Raw genomic sequence first — 23,425 nt, 5'->3', positions numbered from 1 at the left:
AGATGCAATAGTATTTTTAGGACTGGATTTTTTTTTTTAAAACTAAAACCATTTCCAGTATTTTTTGAAAAGTTTTGTAAAGTAATGTATTGCTATGAAATGAATTTCAACAATTAAAATGCTCATTTAAATATTGTAATGACAGATGCATTATGAAAATAGAAAATTTATTCAGAGTTTTGTGAATTGGCATTGCTACCTCAATGTAGGTTATTTTGCCTTTTGCAAATAGGAAAAAATGCTAATATTTCAAATATTTAAAGCAGCTTTTTAACATGAATTTGTGATTAAAGTCAACCACTTCTGAACTAATGTATTTTTGTACGTTTGAGTTTTTCATAGCTATTCACTATAGCTATGGAGTTTTAGCTATTCATAGCTTTAACATCTATGGATTTTATTGTATTGGTTTTTACCTAATTGGCTATAATTTAAAGTGGAACAATTGCCACTTTACTATATGAAATTATAAAGCAGATGTGTTGAAATAATTGTTTCAAAGGTTGAATTCACCCAATTTTTATAGCTGATGGGAAAGTGCCCATTTAATAACAATGTGAAAGTATCCATTTTTAATTTGAATTTCTATATTTTGCATTTACAGATTTGTAGCATTGTTCTTGATAGCCTTTGTTTCCAGTTTTAATGTAGTTTAAAATGTTTCTAAAATACTATGGAGCACAATTGTGAGGAGGGATCGCCATAGAGAATACAAAGCCCTGTTACCCTCCTCCACCACCCTGGACGTGTAGACACTATTATGGGGAGAAAGTCCATAACCACTGTCTAACCTGTTCCATTGTTGGAATACCTTGCACATTTCAGTGGGGGTGAGTGGGAAGCAAGGTTCTTATGCCCTGTGGTAATCCTTATTGTATCCTATATTTTTATATGAGCCATTTTAGTTACTGCTGTACAAAAATAATTTTGTATAAGATTGAATAGTTGAATGTGGGTGTGTAGCATAACTTCCAGAAATGATCATGACAAATTTCATCAGACTTGTATACTTTCCCCAACCTGGTGCCCTCCAGATATGTTGGACTACAACTCCCAAAATGCCTAACCATTGGCAATGCTAGGTGATGGGAGCTGTAGCCCAAAACAACTGGCAAACACCAGGTGTTAAAAGTTCTGAACAGTGCTTCAAAGTATCTGTAACTAGTTATGCAAAGAGAATGTTCTGCTACATAACCATTTTACCACTTCGTTTTTAAAAAAACTTCTGAAGGTTTTCTAAAAACTTTTTTACATAAGCATGTTCCCCCAGGTGTGTAGTTCCTGACTAATATAAACTGCAGTTTGTCATGTTTGTTACTATTTTTATATTTAGAATGTACTCTTTAGATTGAATTTCATAAAAATAAATTTGTATACTTAAAACATCCAAAAATGATTTAGTGCAACCCAATTTACTTATTGAAGTGGTGTCTGTATCCCTTTCTAAAAGAGAAAATTTCAGTTTGCTTTGAATAAATGTTTGCTACTATCTTATGTAAATGGCTCTGGCGGAGGATGCATCTGTGTCCAAGAATAGGTTAAGGACTTTAGAGGTGTAGCCCTGCTTAGGTGTTGATGAACTCTTCGTATTCTACCCAGAACAATAATGGGAAGAATTCATAGGCTTCTACTTCCATTCCCTATTATATTCTCTCCCATTACTTTGAATGCAGTCTCCCTGACCCTATAGGATCGAATCAATTCACGGGACTTGTAAAGAAAATTGAATTTTACTTATTGTGAATTTCTGTTTTCACCCTGGAGTAGATAGGCATAGTCTACTTTTATTGCTTCTCCGGGAGGAGGGGCCACCCTGTCCTCCCAGATTGGCACTAGAGGAGCAAAGTGAGCCCCCTAGTGTTCCTAACTGGAATATAAAATACAAACTATGCCAATGGGCATTAAAGCATAAACCTTAGTAAGCCCTTTGACAGGAATAGGTAGAGTAGGAGGGCAGAAGGACCACGTGGCCCTTTCTTTGCTAAATGTGAAGGAGGTAGGCATAAGCTGTTCTGTTACTGGCTAGACCTGGAAGAAGAGGTGGGTAAAATGACCTCTAGTAGTCTCAGAGAAAAGTTTTTCAGTGAAAGTGTGAACCAGGGCCCTTGACATCACATTATTGAGATGGCAAAACTGATGGGTGCAGCTGCATCAGCAGTTCCTAAGCTAAGTGCATGGGCTATAATATCTCCTGGTGGTTGCTTGCCAAAAGGCTGATAATGCCGGTCAATCCACTTGAAGACAACTGACTTCAGAAACTGGTGCCCAAACATCTGAGAATTTAATGACCACTGATGTCCTATCCCGGTAGAACAGTAGCATCCTATAAATGCTTATTTGTGCCTAGTCTGTTCTTTGTGGTGAACTAGCCCAGGGCAGATGGGGATTAAGAAAATATCTTGCAACCAGTGAATTGATCAGGATAAATATGGGAGTCTAAGAATTATGTCTGTATGAAACAGGTGAGATTGTCCAACAAGGCACCCAGATCAGATATGTCAAGGTGAGGTGGTGGTCCATAGGAACAATCTGAAGTATTAAGTATTTTCAGTGAGTATTTGGTCATGGGCTTGAGTGATCCCAAGGGTCAGTGAAGACCCAGTTAAAGTTGCAAGGTGGGGATTTATGAATCAGGATAGGAATATTAAGCAGCACAGCTCCTTTTTGGGACCATTTGACATGTGGATGATGGGTAAGAGACAGCTCTTTACAGCCAATCACAGAAGGGGTCATCATTCAATGCTTTAAGTACCATGTTAATTTGTACCGTCCTGCTTCAGTCAGGAAAATTATTAGTCAGCATAACACATTTTAAACCTGTTAGCAGCCCCATTGTTCTGATGAGCCATTGGAAATAGAATGTTTGCCATTGTTTTCATTCTAATGAGTAAACCCTAGGTTTTGAGCTTTTTGCTCCAGTAGCTAGGATTCTCTTACCCCAAAGGGATAACCAGTATCATTACACAGCCGAATCCTTTCAACTGATTTCAGTCCAAGAGCATTAATAATTCTAGAGGCACATTTGAGTACACAGGCTGTCCACTTTCCCCACCAGGTGGATGCCATCTTCATCTGGTCAAAAGTTAAAAAAAAAAGCCTCCATTGAACCAAATGGAGACTTACTTTCTTTTCAACCCTGGTGGGGAGGGGGTAGAATTTTGGGGAACAAACGGATAAGGGAAGATTAATCCTTCCAGGAGTACTCTGGTCAACATCCAAATTGGGAAAACACCAAGGTGCTAGTTGGAGGAGCTCCAGCTGGCACTTCAGCTGGGGATCAAATGACATCAGGAGGGGTTGACTTGCCCCCTGATATCATAGCCCATAGCGGGCTAGTGGGGTTCTGGCTCACAGAGGGATGGGACGAGGGTTCATCTGGGCCCCCATACCCTAAAACAGTTCCCCACCCCTGGTTTAGGTATCGGCTTCATCAAAGTCAAGTGGTTCTTTATGTAACACCATCTATTTACTACCACAAGTTCTGATGCTCTTAAAAAGATTCAACAAGAGGGTTGGAATGGGGAAGTTATAATAGTGCACTGTAGTAACTTCAAGAATAAAACAACACTAAAGATGTTTCAGCAATAACGGATTCAACAAATTTCCTGATGGATATCAGTGTGGAACTCCTGTGGTCTGAATACCAGATGCAGGGCACACACACCACTCCCCAGATAGCGGCCATGGCCTGCATGTGAGCATTCAGAGGCGGTCAGGCACTTTGGAAACTAAGACTAGCGAACATTAAAAGAGCCTTCCTGGATCTGACAAAGCTTGACATTTATTGTTCAGGCAGTTTTGACACCCATCTCCATGCACATAGTCATTTTAATTAACCTAAAGTCACGTTTGTGGAAAGAAAAATGAGATAAGATCAAACAGAAAGAAAACCACAGGACAAGACTTGAGTTTACACACACTTCTTATGAAGATAAATTTTATTCTTAAACATCAAGCTATTAAAAACTTGGTTGTTTCTAACATTAGTTGGAAGAACAGCAAAATATTTCTGAGGGGTTTCCCCCCAGCCGCCCTCCCTCCCGGGGGGGGGGGGTGTGTGAAAATTATTTTGAATTTCTCAGTCATCTAGTTGGCATAACAGTGCAACTCCTCTTGTTATCCAATGGCTAGGAACTATCAGAGTTGGTAGATTGACTGCTGTTATAAAGTTAGTTGATATACCTGTAGAGGACAAGATTCCAGATCTTTCAGGTGTTCTATACAGTGGACACTCATAATGTAGCAACTCTCCCTCCTCCTCTGAATAAGATGGTCTTGAGAAGAGGCCCATCTTTAAAAACAAAAAAGAGGGTGTTGTGTAGTTAAACAGACTACCATGCCATGTGTGACAGCAGGGGTGGGCAACTTGGGGCCTTCAAGATGTTTTGGCCTACAACTCATCAGCCTGTGCCAGCATTGCCAATGAGGGTTCATGAGAACTAGGCCAAAATACCTGGACGACCACAAGTTGCCCTCCTCTTAGAAGAGCAATAAAAAGCACAACATACAATACAGAGTATTCATCTGCAACCAACACACAACAGGCAAGTTATAGAAAAGCTTAAGAACAGTTCAATCATCTTCCACCTTCTGGGGAGTGGATGCAGCCATCAGGCCATTACCACTATGAGTGCTGACTTGGAATCCCCAGGTCAGGCATCTGCATGGTGGTGGGGGCAGGGTGCCTGCACGGCAGTTGCAGTAAAAGCCTGGTTTTGCTACCAGCACATAAAAAAGAGCAAGACTCATGAAACCTATTAGGCACAGCATACAGTTCATTCTTTATTAACAGGGTTGGATCCAGATTTAAGCTGATGGAAATGGCCTTCCTCCACCCGCTCCTTGCCATGGCAGCCCCCGCAGCCCGGTGAAAGAGAGTCAGGAGACCCTGCTGAATATGGTGTGCTGCGATGGTGGGGGTGCGGTGGGGGTGGGATTTAGTCGAACTCTTCCTCTCACAGAAGGCAGATCCTACATCCAACCCATATACATTGTACATTAGAGACACAGAACAGACAAGTAGAATCACATTTGCCATAAACCCTAGGCATGAACAGCACAGAGAAAACAATTCACAGGCTGGTTCCCTGAGCTCTCCCCTTCCTGTGGTAATCTAATCAGGAAGAACAAACACTGGAGAATTTTTGTAGCAACACGGTCCTAGGCTTCAGAAGAGACAATAGCTTTTTGGGGGGAAGGGAAGAAACCCTGTTCTTCACTGAAAGGCAGAGTTGAAACTGGGAGAAGCACTCCTCTCCTGGGGGTTGGGAAGGTTTTAATGGTTCTATGTCTTAGCTAGAAGATGAGTTAAATCTTTACTGCCTGCTAATTCCAGTATTCAGTTACTAGGTGTGTGCTTCAGGTTCGGATAAATCCCAAACTGAATTGGGCTGACAAGGACAGATCCAGGAGATCTCTGAATCTAAGCAGGGCTCCTCCAAAATGGACCAAATCTGTAACTGAACACTTGTGAAACCTGTTTCCCCCAATCATCACAGCCTGCTGTGGCTTATTAGCCATGATGGGTTGCACCGTTTCTAATCCAAGTACCTGTTTGCATGGCTTCTTGTGTCATCTGAATCCAGCAAGGGTGATTTGTTGGGGTGGTTAACAAACCATCCCACAACCCTACAACAGGCCCTAGGTTCTGGGTGGTTTGTTGCCACCCCAACAAGCCACCCACCCTGGGTTCAGATGACACAAGAAGCTGCACCCGGCAAGGGTAATTTTGCAAATCAGCCAGCATGGGACTGGCACACATAGAGTGATTAACAAGCCACAATGGCTTGTTAACCACCTTGTGATTGTGCAAACCAGGCCAGAGACGTAGAAAAGTCTGGTTTGCACTTAACGAGCGTCATCAGACGGGGGAATTGCAGTTCCCTACCATCAATTCCCGCCCCTGCTCCTGTCCAACATTACTTCCTCTTTCTTCCCAGAGAAGAAAAAGGAAGTAAACAAAGACCACGTGGCCCATTCAGGGGCTGTTTTTATCACATCGCTATTCCTGCAAACAGCAGGAAACGGCGGCACATTCCATTTCCAAAAAACAAGTTGGATTAAAAGGTTTCCATTTTGTGATGGAAAAAAGTCAAGAAGGAGTGGGAGGTGTACGGGAGAGGAACGTCGTTGTCTAAAGGACGTGTGAAAAACCATGAGTGGGCAGTAGCAACCGTGTGATAAAATGCTCATCTGATGAACCCCAACAAGAATGACCCTGTGGGGCTTCTTGCTGCCGCAGTGACCACATTTTGAATAATCGGGGTGCAATTGGGGTGCCCTGTAGCTTCTCATTTTATGTGAACCCAGTGAGGGTGGGTTATTGGGGTGTTTGACAAGCTACTTGCAATCCTAAAACAAGCCATGGGTTCTGGGGGCTTGTCAACAACCCCAACAACTCACCTTTCCCTGGGTTTCGTATGGAATAAGAAGCCATGGCAGAGGCTGCTTGGATTGGCAATCTGGTGCCTATGGTGACTGTGCAAACCAGGTCAGTGTGTCCCTAAAAACTAATACATTTCTCTCCAAGTTTTCTGTTGCACTTTCTGTAACTTTGGTGCCAACTGAACAGAAAACTCTCTAGCCCCTGCACCTATCCTTCTGAAATTTTGCAAGTTTCTTGGCTAGGGCCATCTCTATGACACATACTATTTTTATACAAATTGCCCCCCAAAAAACCATGGAAGGAGCTAAGGGGAAGTGAATCACTTACTCCCCCCCCCCCCGGCCAAACTGAATACTCCCCTTCCACAAAAATGCTGCACTTATCCTTCTGATACTTTGGAACGTAAGAAGTGCCCTGCTGGATCAGACCAAGGGTCTCTCTAGTCCAGCATTCTGTTCACACAGTGGCCAACCAGCTGTCAACCAGGGACCCACAAGCAGGACACGAGTGCAAGCACCCTCCCACCCATGTTCCCCAGCAACTGGTGTACATAGAATTACTGTCTCTGCTCTTGGGGGTAGCACATAGCTATCAGGACTAGTAGCCATTGAAAGCCTTCTCCAGGAATTGATCTAACCCCCTTTTAAAGCCATCCAAATTGGTGGCCATCATACTTCGCAGGTTTCTTAACTAGAGCCACCTCTATGCTGTATGTAATTGATAACTGCCCACACAGCAGGATAAGTGCAGCCTTTTGGGGGGCGGATGCCCAGACTGTAATGGGTACATTTGCCCAAAGCTCACTGCACCTATTTATCTGAAACTGGGTAGACTTGATCCTCTCATACAGGGCAATTATTCCTCCAAATTCCATCCAAATTCTGCCAAGCATTGGGAGTATGTCCCATTGAACTCAACTGTGATTGCTTCTGAGTAGATGTGTATAGAATGCATTGTAAAGTTTCTCCAAATAGCTTCTCCATTTCAGAATTATATATTTTGCAATTTTCATTTAACATACCTATCTATAATTATTAGTTATATCCAAATATATGCTATTGCTATAACCTCAGCCAATGCATGAGGTGTCAATATGATTTGCAACCATTACATGGATCAGAACAAGAGGCGAGAAAAATGTAGTGCACACAGTAGCAAAATAATATAAAGAAAATCTTAATTTCTCATTTCAGGTTTATACTCAAAATTATACTGCTAGCTTGCAAAATTTACATCATTGGCATCATTGTTATAATGTGGGATAGAAATAACTTTAAAATCACCTTTCGTGGTAAAAAAAGGATGTCTGGTAGTGCATAAAATCTTCTGTGAAGTTCAGGTTCTTCCAATGTTTTGGTAATAGGACTCCACCATGCACCATCTATGTGTAAGCCGAAAATTATAACTCCAGATTCATGCTGAGAAGGTTCCTGAAAGCACACCACCCACCCAAAATGACATAAATGCTATGTGATGTTGCCTTCCATGAGCTTTTCTACATACACATGTTTAGTTCAATGTATTCTCCAAGTCCTTGGGAACCTATGAGCAGCTGTTTAAGATGGGGCACTCTGACCTGTCTGTCATGATGGCACCTTGAGAGGCCCCTGGCATTCAGTTAGTGTAAGGAAATGGTTCAATACTACTACATTGGCAAAATCACTGTCAGCCCAATGGAAAAGGCACTGTGACATAACAAATAGTTAGACATTCAGCAGTTAGTGAAGGGTGTGTGATGGGGTAGAGGTTGGGGCAGTTTGACAGCTCCAGGGTCTGTCAGAACACTTCAGGTTCTCTCTCTGCTCTGCTACCCCAACACTTGACTTTTTTCCTCCTTTGTGGGGGAAGGGACCTGTGTAAAACACTAGAGATCTTCAGGGGTCTGCCTGCCCATGACAAAGACAGAAAGTCCTCTGAGAGTTGAAGGGAGAGGCCCTGGCTCCTTAGAAAGTGAAAATTGGAAACTCACTTCCTGGAGAGCTTGAGAAAATATATTTCTGCCCTAACACTTCATTTTTTTTAAAAAAAACTGACCTCTCTTATAAGCAAATGTGCATCAGAAGGATGTTGTGAACACTGGTAAGGGATGCTTAATACATTTTCCTGCCTGTAACTTTCTCCTGGCAATGTTCTCCGAGATGTTTTTGTTCCCCATAGGGTTTCAGAAATGTGTCTCAAACACATTTCAATTGTAATGTTTACAGAGCACCTTCCCTAGAGGCCAAAGCACCTCATATGCATTCATGGCTGGAAGGCCAGTATTGCTATACCCATGGCAGAGGGGAGGGAGGAAAATGAAACTAAGTAAAAGTGTATTGCGTAAGGCCACCTAGTGAGTACATGGTTGAACATTTACTTGAACCAGAGTCTTACAGCTCAAAGCTGAAGCTTTTTAACCATTATGCTACACCTCTTCTTGTGCTCTTACTTTAAAAGCTTTGTTTAGTAGGCTTCCTTTTTTGTCGAAACCTCTAAAATCTTGTTCTTCACCCTGAATGAATGGAAGAACTCTGTGTTCAAAAATAAGAGAATCCACTGGTATTTGATTCTGCCGTGCATAATTCTGAAGAACAGCAGTAAGAAATCCTGCAGGAATAAAATGCGCATGTCAGTGAGGTACCATGTGTTGGAACAAAAGCTGTGGAAAATACTCCTTTGTATGGGGTACGCTGGGTCCTAGCTAGCACTTTTGAGAACTTAAGTTAGACTTGGTTTTTAATTATACAGGGATCAGTTTAATCTCTGCAATCAAGAAATGATGTGAGAATTCCATATTTGGTGTCATATGCTATCGGGGTGTTATCCAATTATTAAAATAGTGAATTATAAAATGTTATAAGGCCTCCGTCAGCCCCTGCAGCTAAAGATTCTTCTCAGATAAAGTTCTTCTTGAAGCACATTTTAAGCACGTGTACAAACCTAGGCCCTGTCTTCACAGCACCAAGTTGGCACTGCCTTCCCCCCAAACCCTTACCCAAGATGGCATCAGGTATTCCTGACACCAAGGAGGAAGTGTGGTGTTTCCAGCAGTCATATGGGTACTGGAAACTGCCCCCCCTCTTCCTGGTGGAAGGCGACCAGTTTCCAGTTGCTTTCCACCAGGACCACATCCTGGAGTGAAGTCATATGGCAGAAGAGCCATACTGACCTTGTTCCCACTGAAAAAGTTGGGGTAGGCGCCCGATATCTGTGTAGCTTCACGGGAAAGCCCCACGGTAGCTGTGAACCTGTGGCTGCATCATATAACTGACAGAGTACAGATTTGCAGCCACTGCGGGGCTTTCCTGGTGTACAGACAGCCCCCCAAACAAACATATGTATTTGCCTGACAGTGAGTCAGAACATTGGTTCACCTAGCCCAGATTTTCTACTCAGACTGACAGTTGCTCAGAAAACATGGGCTTACTACAAATGATGTATAAATGCATGTCAGACAGCCCCCAACACCTTGCATTTTAAAAAAAAAAAAACATGAGAAGCTGCTGTTTCATAGAGAGCCATGAGCAAACCAGCAGAGCACATGGTCACAGGTTCAGTTCCTGGGCTTTCTGGTCAAAGGATCTGAGGTAGCAAGACCTTTGACTAAAGAGCTGACTACAGACGTCTCACATACACATACATGGTTTGAACTCCACAGAAGGAAAAGGTGTGTGTGGGTGTGTGTGGGTGTGTGTGTGTGTGTGTAATTAGAACAGAGAAGATGCAGGAAAAGATCAAGCAGTCCCCACCCACACCCCCGGTCACTGCTTCTGTGCTCCAAATTTCAGCCTCTCCAAGCAGTGCTCTTTTCCACATCATACCCCCAATTTTGAAACTCTCTTGACTGTTGGATGATTGGCTCAGGTAATTTCCCTGGTGATGGAATGGGAGGGCCCCTTGCAACCCACCACACACTCCTCAAATTTTCCCCGGAGCTTCACACACACACCACAGAAGCAGGTTGCAGTGGGGGCAGCAGAGAGGAGGAAGAATAACTGAAAACCATTCCCACCACATTCTTCTGTCAACAGGACAGCCAACATTGGATACAATAGGGTTTCACCAACTGACTGCTTAAACCAGTTTACTTCAGCATAATGTATTTCCTATTATATATTCAAACAATGGCAACTCTCCAAACATGCTTGTTCCCCTCTAAAATTTAGTATAAGAGTAGTATAAATACCCAAGTAAAATCATCATCAGCTGTTTCAAACAGGATAAAGCTCAGATTAAGGAACATTTCTGTGAACTGCTATTGGGCGGTATTGAAATGTAATAAATAAAGAAATAAATATTAAAAAATAAATGTGTCATGGATAAATATTTGCCTGTGAAATTATGTACCGTTTGGAAAAAAGAATCCTGGCAGCCAAAAGCTACTGGGGTGTCCCTGATAGGTGCCACTGATGAAGTCAGGATCCTCAGAAGTCTGAAGCGATGTTCTGGTTTGCCTCTGAAGCATCACTAAATAATTAAACCTATTTAAAACACAGTGAAATCTTTATTACGTTCCTAAGAAGCCAACTTGAATACACGGATTTTTATTTATTATTTTAAAAGGACAACTAACCAGTACCATGAATAATTATAATCTTCATTGGCTAAAGTCATAACCACTACAGAAATACGAATATATTGAAAGAAATTCAGTACATGAAAAATATAATCCAGTGGAATTTTAATACTAGCCAAATAAATTTAAGTAGAAAAAAATGGAATTTCTTACAGAAAGTTCTTATTTTCTAGCAAAGCAAGAGGACATTTTCAATCCTCCAGAGACTGCCCCTCCCAACTAGACTGGAGACAGGGCCATCTTGCTAATGGACTCTTACACCAGGGAGAGCTTCTAACCTCAGAGAACAGATTGGAAAGATTAACAATCCATCAGAATATACTGGAACAAACAGAAGAAAAAAATGCTAACATGGTTAAACTATATAAACCTACAAAACACACAAAAGGAGGAAACAAAGGCTTCATCTTGACAAACATGGGAGGAAAGAACATTGCTCTTATTCTCTGCGGTATGATGAAATCGGCTCCGCTCTGTCAATGTTATACAGCAGAACTGGCTGTCCTTAAAACCTGGATTTTCAGTGCCGGGAAAAACAGCCCCTATGAGAGCCCCAATTTTGCCCCATTAGAGCAAACGGTCAGGGAACGCAGCAGATCTCTATTTTTATAAACTGCACAGTTGTGCATCAACAAAGTAAAGGATAAAAACTCCCTCCACAAATGCGCAGTTTCTGATATAAATTGGGCTGAATTAATGCAGCATCAGAGAAATTAATTAACATAACCCTGCCCTCTGCAGGGCTCCTGGCAACCAGTCAGGGGTTGCCATCCACCCCGGCTCAACTCTGGAGCAAGGTCACACGGTGAAAGGGCCATGGTGACCTCGCTATGAAGAAAAAATTGGGGTAAGTTCCTGACTTTTTTTTACTGTGTAGTTTCAACAAAAAGCCCCGCGGTGGCTGCGAGTTGGCAACTGCCTCGTATAATTGATCCAGTGCCACTGCGCAGCCACTGCAGGGCTTAGAAGACATGTAGACAGCCCCAGGGATAACAAACATACAGAACAACAGAAAGGGAGAATTGCAGGTGGCCCTGTCTCGCTATTGTCCAGAAAGATGAGCTGATTACTGCAGGAAAAGTTATGGGGAAGGAGCAGAACTTGCAGCACAACTATGAGTGAGGGTAGTGCCATGCAGGTGCAGGCACTGCTGTTCTGGCAAAGAATTAAGCTATTGCAGTTGAGTCAGCTTTGCTGCTTCCATCACCTGCCCAACCTGGAGGAGGCAGTATGGAGACGTGGGTGAAAAAAATGTCCCTACATGTCAAATGCCCTGGCCGCTAGAGGAAAAAAACCCTAAAACCAACCTCTCTTGACTGAGAAGGTCCTGCCCCTATCAAGAATATACTGGGCAGGGTTAGTGGAGAGAGGAGTCAAATTAGAAAAATTAGAACAGTTAGTGTTGTGCCACTAGCGGTTGCACAACCACTATCAGAGCTTTGATATTGGGCAGTATAGAAATAAATAAATAAATTACAACTAGCATAAGAAACAGCTGAAAACTTAAAAAGTTGCTCAACACCTTGGGCAACACCTTATGCAACGATTTGTGGCACAGCTGGCACAACAGCTTATGCAATGTGTTGCACAACACCTTATATAACAGTTTGCACAATAAAAGTAGAGTCCCTTCCAACTGGGATGCAAGTGGCACCAGAAAGGAGGAGCCAAAGTTGGCCAGCACTCAGAAGAGCCAGCTCCTGCAAGCACAGGCAAGTCACCTTTTTTGGTGCAGAGTGAAGCATGAAGGGGGAAAAAATGGGTGGAGCGGGGCCAGAAGGGTTGGGTAGGGTGACCATATGAAAAGGAGGACAAGGCTCCTGTATCTTTAACAGTTGCATAGAAAAGGGAATTTCAGCAGGTATCACTTGTCTATATGGAGAACCTGGTGAAATTCCTTCTTCATCACAATAGTTAAAGCTGCAGGAGCTATACTAGAGTGACCATTTTAAAAGAGGGCAGGGCACCTGCAGCTTTAACTGTTGTGATGAAGAGGGAATTTTACCAGGTGCTGCATGCATACGAACAACACCTGCTGAAATTCCCTTTTCAATACAACTGTTAAAGATACAGGAGCCCTGTCTTCCTTTTCATATGGTCACCCTAGGGTTGGGGGTTGGGGCAGAGCCCCGCCCCCTTGACATCATTGGGCCACCAGCTTAGTCCGGGGGATGTTTCCCCATCCCTGCTCTAGAAACTCATAAGTCCCTCCTAAGTTGAGAAGACAAGAGGCAATTGCCAAAGGACCAAGAATGCCCTCCTGCCTCTAAAGATTGCCATTCAGAACTACTGACATTTTAAGTCTACTCTTTCTAAACTAGCTTCCTAATAGTTATGTCACTAGAATTTCCACTTTTTCAATATTTTGCATTATACCTTGACTTCATAAAGTTGATAACTTGCTTAGCCCACATGGCAAAGAAATTCACTCGTATAATGAGGTCTTCAATCCAGGATCCCAGAGGTTTACATGACTTATAGGAATGTTGCTGTTGTGTAATGGCAGACAAAGCATAAACACATAATTTTTTAAAACATGCAAACATAAAATAGCTTATCATCCATTCCTCCTACCCAGGAAAAGTAGCTATGTAGCCTCTGAGAGGTTTCATAGAGTGGTGAGAGAGGAAGGCGACACCTGCCTAAATAGCCACATCAGCTGAATCTACTCTAGTAATGAATGAGAATTGCAGATTTAACAGCCAGATCACCGTCACATCATATTTCAGTCTTCCTTAGCTTGATTGATTCATAAGTGTTTTGCTCTACATATTATATCCAACAGTGCCAAGGCTACTGTCAGGTTTTGTTTTACAAAAACGGAGCAATTTTGTACTTCTGCCTTTCAGGTCTTCTATGCTAAATCCTTGGCACAAGTATTGTTTGGGGTACAGGCATGAATTACAGGGCCAAATTTTTCTGTGTGTGCCATCAGCAGCTTGTAAGCTAGAAGCTGGTTTATTTCCGCAGAAAGCAGGGCTTGGCTTTTGGATGGAACCTAATCTGCAAGAATAAACATCTCAGCCAATACTTCTAATTTGTTATATTTAGTCTGGGAAGATTCTTATAGGAGAGACTGGAAGAATTTTCTGGAAAACAAATTTTGTACTTATGGTATATCAATATCTTATTTGTTTTCCTTGGGCAAAAAGACAAAACTAGTTAAATCTCAACAGGTTAAATATAATAGGTCAAATACATAATATATTGATTATTAGAACTTGGTAACATCTTAGGGAATTGCCATCAATAAAGAAATGTGACTTACAGAATGGACATACACCATATTTTCATTATAAATAGGAAAATGGTATTACCATATGAGGTCTGGCAATGGATAGGTGCAAATGTAGGAAATAATGCTTGTAAAGAATTTAAAACAAGATTTTTTTTACACCAATTTTATCTTACAGCATATAAGATTAAAATGATAGATAAATTGACTTATGATAGATGTTGGCGATCTGGGCCGGATCTACACTACTGCTTTAAAGCACTTTATAACAGTTTTATAGCACTTTATAACTGTTATAAAGCACTTTAAAGCAGTAGTGTAGCCCTGGAAATCAAGGAATTTCTACCAGTGATTCTGCAGATAAATTTATTTCTTTTGAGATTTATAATTTATCAGACTCTATGCGTTCTTTGGGTGATGTGCTCTTCTCACAATAAAATATTGTTAATTATGTACTGTAAATGTCATGATGTTCTAGAGTAACTATTACACATAAAACAGGAAGAAAAGAACCAGAACATAAATATAAAAACTGCCTAGTTTTCCTCTGTTTCCACTGCTAAAGGAGCTTGTGTGCTTCACCCAAAGTGGAGACATTTCTGAGTAAGGCTAGAGTTTATATTTCTGAAAATCAAACGTATCTGCCTTCCTTCCTTCTAACCTGGAACCGTCAGGTCATCTGCCAGAACCTTATTTGAATGATTGTACACTCTTCCTCCCCAATTCCATCTCAAGATTGTGATTATGCAGATACCATAAGTTCAACATCAAGTCAGTTGTTTTTCTCACCCCCCATGACCCCCAGCCACTACTTTTGTAACATCTTGCCTGATGAAGAGATCTGGAGATCCCAAAAGCTTGCACATTTTTTTGGTGATTTTGTTGTTGTTGCCCTAATAAAGGTGTTAAGCTAATATGGATTTTCCTTATGGCCAACATGGCTACCTTTGCTTTTTGTGTAACATCAGTTGTGTTCCTCTTTGATCCTTCACAAAGGTTTTCTTCAATGTGCTTTTCTAATAGGGAACCATGCAATACGTAAAGTATATGCTTTGAGACACAGCAACAAACTCAAAAACCACCAGTTTCAAAAGAGAAAACATAAACAATGATCTCATATTCTGCAGAAGTAAAGTCAAAGACTGTTCACCTACCTGCCACAGTTCAGGCACTTTGGCTTTCAATATTGAGTTATAAATCTCTTCTAGTCCTGTGGTGAAGATAATCTCACCTTTGATACCTTGCTGAAGTGCATGTAATGACGGAATTATTATGGCCAATAAATTATTATACTGTTCTATTTCCTGATGCAAGACAGTTAGCAAAGTTGATTTGGTAAAAGAACCAGGACCTACAGTGGGGGAAAAATCCAGAGAGCTTCGGCTATTAGGTGGTATAAAATGTAATAAATAAATAAATAAATAAATAAATAAATAAATAAATAAATCTCTAGAGCTTTTAACCTTTACAGCAGGTTTTGATCCTACTAGCAAGGAGGCGGCAGCATCAAGCTTTCGGGCACTACTACAGGACAGAAAACTGTCAATGTTTTGAACTATTACTGCATTTTTTCCTTGGATAGGAGACATTATTTGTATCAAGCCCTAGGAATATGGGGTCAGTCCCACTTACAGCAGAGCCATCCAATTCTGATATTTCTTTAACTTCTCATATGAACCACCTCTTAGAGCAAAATCCATTTTGTATCAAAAGAGTGGGGTTGGGGTTTAATTTATACAGAGGAAATTATAGAGGGAAGCAGTTCACACCAATGGCACTTTTATGCAAATATGGCCATGAACACAGCATTCCTGAACACTACTGTGGTGCTTACCTGGAGGGACCCATATCTCTGGACTGGGTTTCAGGCTTTTGAGACTGAGTTATTCCATTCTTATGCCCATGTCAGAATCTGTCAGCATCGTTGATCCAGAATAAATCTGGATCTAGTCCCTTTATTATTTATTTTATTCCTCATTGTATTATCATAATGGCAGTTAATAGACCAGAACCTGACATCTCTATATACAAAATGCCAAGGCGATGCATGGCAATGCTTGGCACCATTCTGCAGAAAAACTTTTTGTTTCTAAGCAACAGATGTGAGAAGAAATTTGTGTTGCTCAGCAACAGGGTATATAAACACAGCTGATACAGCTGGCATAGAAACATATCATGGCAGAACCAGCACGGAGACCTCAGGTAAGTCCTGCAGGTTGGTGGAAAGGCGAGTGGGGGGGGCAGCGAGGACTGAGCTGGGGGGGAGTGAGTGGGGGGGAGGGGGGAAGTCATCAAACAGAGAGGAGGCAGGCAGCTTGTAGCACAGATGCCTTGGGTAAGTCCTGCAAGCCAGCAGGAAAACTGCAGCCCCCCCCCCACACCTGTATGTATAAAGAAATTTATGATACTGAGCAATAAAGTACTAGTGCGCAGATGGTCTGCATGAGTCAAGCTAATATATTTTGATTTTCCTTCTTGCTAGATAAAGTTAATTCCAATTTTAAATATGTGAACCACAGCTCTAACCTTCTGCAGCTTTCACAAGGGCAGCCCAAACTGGGCCTGACTTGAAGACTCCAAATGTAATTTTTTCTGTGGTGTCATCCTTAGTTTCAGATGCGCATCCTATATCTTCTACAGTCAATGGCAGCCTTATTAGAATGTCAGATGCTATTTCCAGTACTATTTCATCCTGACGTCTTCCACCACTGCGGGGAGGGGGGAGCAAATGAAATAAAATTATCAATACAATTTGATCAGGTTTATACTCCATTGTTTCATAGCTTGTTGCTCATTGTTTGTTGTCACAGAAATGTTGCCTACTACACTATTTGTTCATCTGACTTTGTATATATGTTACAGTACAAAATGCGACTTAATATTGACATTTTCATGTGAATGCTGATTATCCCAGATGAAACACCAGAAAATATATATTTTCCTACTGTTTAGATGTACAAAAGTGAATACCGACAATCATATTTATTCATAATCATACACACATACCATGTGTGAATTTGTAGGACAGGTTTTTTTTCTCCATATGAGGTTTCTAGCAATCTGGAACAAAATTAACCTTGATAGTCCATTCTTCCTTGAGATGCATTCAGAATTTCCATGCTCAAATGAATGTAGCCAAAACTACACCATACCACCCATGTCCAAGAGCAGAATTGGACAACTTGTGGCCCTCCAGATATTGTTGGACTCCCATCAGCCCTAGCATGTGTCAATGCTGAAGGATGATGGGGGTTGCAGTCCCCAAGAGGGGGATATGAGCAGAGTTGGGGTAACCTCAGCGAATACAGGGTACAAAAAAAAAAAAAAAAAAAAAAAACAGAGGGAAAAACCCTAAGAGGGGCAGGGAGGGGGGAATCCGAAGAAAAAGTTCAGTGTTAATGGCATGGAATGCTAACAGAATGAATGGGGAAAACTGACAACCAGGTGGGAGAGAGTGAGAAATGAAGGCTGGAGGAAGGGACACATAGATATAAAAATGTAGACAGAACCATCTAATTGTCTGGATAAGTTAGTTTCTGACTAGAAATAGCTATAATAGGAAGCAGGGAGGAGATCCTTAAGACTCTTAGGAGTGAAAGAGGAATCTCCCCAGGAGCTTAGAATCATAGAATAGCAGAGTTGGAAGGGGCCTACAAGGCCATCGAGTCCAACCCCCTGCTCAATGCAGGAATCCACCCTAAAGCATCCCTGACAGATGCTTGTCCAGCTGCCTCTTGAATGCCTCTAGTGTGGGAGAGCCCACAACCTCCCTAGGTAACTTATCAAAGAGAATGCCAACAACTCGAACCCATCATTCCCTGGTCCCTGGGAACTCGCCCTCTGTCAGAGGGAGAGGGGACTTCAGAGTGGACAGATCCCGAAGTCCGCTCAGGGTCAAGCAGGTAGAGTTGAAAGTCAGTGAGAAGTGGTCTACCAAGCTAGCCACTCATCAAAGACTTTTCAAGAAAGACCCTCCCTGAGCTAAAGTGGCTCTTGGACTGCATGGGGAAATGCTCCCTTTTAGTTGAAAGGACAACTGCCTAGCTTAGTTAGCCTAATTAAGCTTAGAGGAAAGCTCCTAGCACTCTCACTTCCTTCAGGTGCGAAGAGATGATTATTTGCGGAATAAAGCTTTGTAGGCCTTTGTAGACCGCTTTAATGTCTTGCATCTCAATGGGAGGGCTTAGAATCATGACAGAAACAGAGGAAGAAAATGCCAACCTGATAAGGGTGTCCGTGGTGATCGCTGGCTGGGTACTGACAACTGAATCGACAAATATTTGTGCTTGAGCTTTTAAGTATGCTATTTCAGCATAGTGATGCATCCCGAAGAGTTCTGGAGAGTCAACCTCTGGAAGAGACCGTAGATAGGCTCTGCAGTCTTTTAAAGTATCTTTCTGAGATATGGGTCGATATACCTGCAAATTATTATTTATTAATGCTTTTTTTCTTCTGCTTACTCAAGTGCAAAGTGATGGTCAATTTATCATCTTTTTCTCTAGAGGCTGCTTAGATTATTTTAATAGCTCCACCCTCTTTCAACCACCTCACTGGAAGACATTTGAAACTCATTGTAGTCAATATTAAAAAGAAATCACTTTCCAGAATACAAGTGCACTCCCCAAACTAGCAAACATATCCATGGGTTTGAAGGTCAGGCATATTTTCCTGAATGCTATTTATTTACAGCATTTTCTAGTTATAGATCTGTGAAATTTCATAAGCAGGATGTCTGTACATTGGAAGGAGTGTTCGGGGCAGGGGGGTGTTCTGGAGTGAGCAGTGGCTTCTATAGCTAACTTCTCTTCCTGGTAGCTTTTCGGCTGGCAAAAGCTCTAGTTGGCTCCATAAACCATCACAGCTACTGTATGAAGGAGAAGTAGGGCTGAGTCTCAAGAAACAGAAGCCAGCAAGTGACGCATGCCTGCCCAAGTGGATCATGGGCAGAAGGGGAGGAAGCACAGCCAGTCATGGGGAAGGAAATACCCTTCTATCTCTCTCATTGTTTGGCATGAAGCAATACTATCAGACAGGGAGAGGCCAAAACAACACTATGGACCATAATATAAAACTATGGTCTCTGCTACATGCACAAGCTGGATGAAGTCTTGGACTCCTGCACTCTCCTCTCTTATATACAATAGGTGGTTGAGAGCTCCCACATTCAATTTTAATAGTAACCCATTTTAAAATACACCGGAGTTCAGAGACAAGAATTTTCTCTCATTTGGTTCTGTCTTTTCCTCCTTTTAGCCCTGCCTCCCACTCTCTAGCCTGGAGACAAAGACACTGGATGATCACAGATAACCATGTTTGTGCAATTTGAAGCCAACAATGCAAAACAAATAGTAGGGAAAGTCATTGGGACCAAAATGTCCCAAATTGCTAAAGTGTGTGTAATGGCTTCTGGGCCCTTACTTACAGACAACAAAAGAGGATGCTTTCAGCTTATGCGCAAAATATGAGAGAGGAGGGGCAAAGCACAAGTGCATAGCTGAAAACCATGTTTTTCTATTCGGACCAAATCAACCTATACCATAAAGTTGAAAAATACATTGAACATCATCTAGTCCAATCCCATACTCAATGTAGAATTTGCAATGTAGGAAGTAACAACAGTACCCCTGAAAGATGGCCATGCAAACTCTTCTTAAGCTCTTCCAGGAAAAGAAAGGGGAGCCCACCATCTCCCAAAGCAGCCTGTGCCACTGTCAAACTGCTCATAATGTCAGGAACATTCTCCAAACTTTTAGCTAAAATCTGCACCCCTGCAATTTCTGTCCATAGGTCCTCAGCCTGCCCTCTGAAGCGGCAAAGAAAAATCTGCTCCATCATCTCCTTCAGGTACTTGGAAGACCGATACCATGTTCCCATTTAATTTTCTCCAGGCTAAACATAACCAGTTCTCTCAACAATTGTAGATACTGGTTATTAAAGTGTTGTAAATATTCAACTAATAAATGTTTCTCCTACCCAGTCACTAGAGTAAGCAAAATCTTCTTGCAATACAGAAGGGTTATAAAAATGGTCTAAAATGCTAAGCAAGCACCGACGATCCCAATGATCAGTGACACGGCCTCCATATACTACTTCACCAGTCAAATAATACAGTGCCGCCCAAGGAATCTTCTTTTGCTTCTCAAGAAGCATCGCCAGCATCTTGATGGAAATCTTGTGCAGAAAAGGTTAAAATTAGGAAAAAATATTTAGTACTGACTTAATATTACTCCTGTAGTTCTTTCTAGTCATCAGAGTCCTTTTTTCCCCTTTTAACATGAGGGGAAGGGCTGAGATCCACCCACCCACCCCCAAAAAACCACTCAACCCATGCAGCTAGCTTAACATGCCCAACAGGGCTTTGGTTTTGTGCCTCTTCTCTACCCAGATGCTCGACTTTATGGCTGGGTTCACACAGCACGCTAAATCATACTCAGTGGCTGAATATGGGTTGTTTTGAAACATAGGTTGTTTGCTGAACTGTGGGTGGGCGTGTTATCCAAACCCAGGACATCTTCTGCAGGGTGGCTTGTTAACCATGCAGCATGGCTTGTTTAGCACCCCAAACAACCCAACAACCAACCATGGGTTCCCCGAGCTGACTTGTTTGAGAAAAAGAAGCCAAATATCCTAAATTTCCATCAGCGGAAGGCTTTTGATCCAGCAGAGCTTTCCCACTGGCTAAATGAGGGAGTTGCTGATCTTTGCCAAATCCCCCCTCTGACTGTGGTCCCATCTCTCTCCCGAAAATTGCTCCCAATCCAGGATAATAAATCCAGATTCAACTCTATAGTTACAACATATTTTAATTTATAATCATACTTCCCTTTGATCCTTCCTCTTACCTCTAGATCTGAAGAGTTAAATTCATATGGAATATTCCAGCCCAAAGCTCCATATTTCTTTCTTTCATGGACTACAGCATTGAAGAAGCACAGACTAAATAGTAACCTTTTCCATGACGGCCCACATGTAGTCTTGTTGAATACAGCTTCTGTTACCAATCCTGTACCACTTAACCCAAATGTTTGAAGTAATGTTCCCTTTAGTCCTTGGGGAGGTTCTATTATTATCTGTAGAAAGTAAGCAAGCAGTTTCTGAATAAAACAAGTCAACTTCAGCAGATATATCTGTATCTCTAACTGAATCACAAACTGATCATAAATGCATTTCATTATATGGAAGTTCACTGAAACAATGAGGCTACTTTTTACCTGGATGCAATGCGGAGACAGTTAAGCATGCTCAAGTCCCATTGGAAACAACAGGATTTAATATTTTAACTGTGAACTTTGTTGTTTATCCAATTTGTTTTTACAATACCTTTCTAAATACAAATGAATTTATGTACACAACCACTCAGCTCATAGTAAGTACTTTTTTTCTACTCGGGGACCAGCTGGATTTCTGAATTATTCACCCTAAGTTTGTAGGGATGATTTGAATCATCCCTCTGACTGTAGGGATTCTTGGAAGTCTTACCTTTAGCCCCTTGCGCAAGATAGGCACAGGAAAAGAAGTATCTGGTGTTGAACTTAACCATAGTCTAAACTCTGGGTTCATATTTATCTCTGCATGGGTAAACCTGTGGATAGAATCAGTTTTGTAACAACATTACTATTGGAAAGCAGGATGTGACATTGCACTGCAGAAAGTTCACTACTATTTAACCAAGAATTCACCTGTTTAAGAGTTTACAAGAAACAGTATAACAACAATTGTCCCCCACCCCACATCTGTTACCAAGGCATCTATATCTCATCACCCCTCACATATAAAAAGTTACTCATCTCCTATTTAGTGCAGCTGCATCTCACCACCAAGTCAATGACCAATTCGCAAATCCAAACAGCGTCTGGAGAAACTTTCATGGTGACAGCAGCAATAATATTTGTGCCTGTCAATTCCCTTTTGCAAGCTGCCCCAACCATGGAAATGATGCCTATCTTTGCCAGTGTAAACTGTCAAAATGAGTAGTAGTGAGAATTAAAGGACAACGGAATTAGGCAAACACTGGCAGAACATACTACACTTGGAAAGGAAACAGCTGACTACTCTATAAGGAACCAAGATCCAATTATGGGATCTCTCAATGTCAACCACTGCTTTTGACTACTGGTGCTGTTTCTCCCTATCATACGCCTCTTTGGGGATCTAAGTGGAGAAAATTGCTCCGCAAGATCTGCTTCCTGTTAACTGAGTGGTGATCAGAATAGCCTCTAGAAGCGATTTAATACAGCTGCAGGATAGCTCAGAAGAACTGGTGGACAGCTGTGAAAATAGATGCCTCTTTATAATAGATGCCATAGCCAAGAAATATCTGCAGTTCTGTCAGGTAAGGGAATGTCTATGGGGCTTTTGGGGGAGGTTCACATACACCCTCGATTCTAGTCACAAGGCACATGATATATTAAGACTATTCTGGTCCTGTATCCATCTGAAAATAAATTGTATATATAAAGAAATGGAAACAGCACTTACGAATCAACAATTTTGCAGAGTCTAGGCATAAATGAAGCTGCAAGATGACAATTTTGGAGGAATGCCCACTGTCCACTCAGTAGCTGTGCTTTATATATCAATTCTTCAGCTTTGTTTCCTTGACCTCGTCCCAGAGACATCATTCTCAAATGTTCTGTACGTCCTTTTATTTCTTGGGCAAAACGTAGCAGGATAGAAGCAATGTCCACGCCTGTATAATAAGTGTAACAATACTGCTTTATTTCCACATCCAAAAACGTTCTCTCTTTAAATTTATTTATAATTATGACACCTCCATATATTGGGCCAATGAAATTATTGGGATTATGTAATTTATTTATTATTGCATTTATATCCCGCCTTTTTTCCTCCAAGAAACCCAAGGCGGTGTACATAACCCTCCTCTCCATTTTATCCTCACAACAACAACCCTGTGAGATAGGTTGGGCTGAGAGTCTGTGACTGGCCCAAAGTCACCCAGTGGGTTTCCATGGATCTCCTGACTCCCAGTCCAAAACTTTAGCCACTACAGCACACACACATTATGAACAGAGACTTAGCAGAGCACAGTATATTTAGGATGCTCAGGTGAAAAAGAAGACAGGGTTCCTGAATCTTTAACAGGTTTAGCTTGTATGACAATTTTGCTCATATGAATTTCAGCAGATTTAGCTTGTATTACATTCTTGCTCATATGAAATTCCATATGCACAATTATTAAAGGTATGAGAGCCCTGTCTTGTTTTGTACCTGGTCAGCCTAACTATGGCAT

General features: G+C 41.6%; 1 protein-coding gene across 1 annotated transcript in view; it reads right to left on the bottom strand.

Moving 5' to 3' along the window:
• Positions 1-4,078: 4,078 nt before the first annotated feature.
• The window catches only part of DNAH14 (dynein axonemal heavy chain 14), a 206,086-nt gene continuing 186,739 nt past the window's right edge, over positions 4,079-23,425 (bottom strand). Inside the window, 12 exon segments of the mRNA XM_063125389.1 lie at positions 4,079-4,291; positions 7,669-7,815; positions 8,814-8,971; positions 10,712-10,845; positions 13,317-13,429; positions 15,330-15,526; positions 16,702-16,883; positions 18,397-18,593; positions 20,149-20,346; positions 21,018-21,245; positions 21,655-21,757; positions 22,654-22,864. Coding sequence (XP_062981459.1) covers positions 4,079-4,291; positions 7,669-7,815; positions 8,814-8,971; positions 10,712-10,845; positions 13,317-13,429; positions 15,330-15,526; positions 16,702-16,883; positions 18,397-18,593; positions 20,149-20,346; positions 21,018-21,245; positions 21,655-21,757; positions 22,654-22,864 — 2,081 coding nt within the window.

This window comes from Elgaria multicarinata, chromosome 4, assembly GCF_023053635.1.
Source record: "Elgaria multicarinata webbii isolate HBS135686 ecotype San Diego chromosome 4, rElgMul1.1.pri, whole genome shotgun sequence".
Lineage (NCBI taxonomy): Eukaryota > Metazoa > Chordata > Lepidosauria > Squamata > Anguidae > Elgaria > Elgaria multicarinata.
The sequence above is the reverse complement of the archived record's forward strand: the minus strand, read 5'-3'. Positions and strand labels throughout refer to the sequence as shown.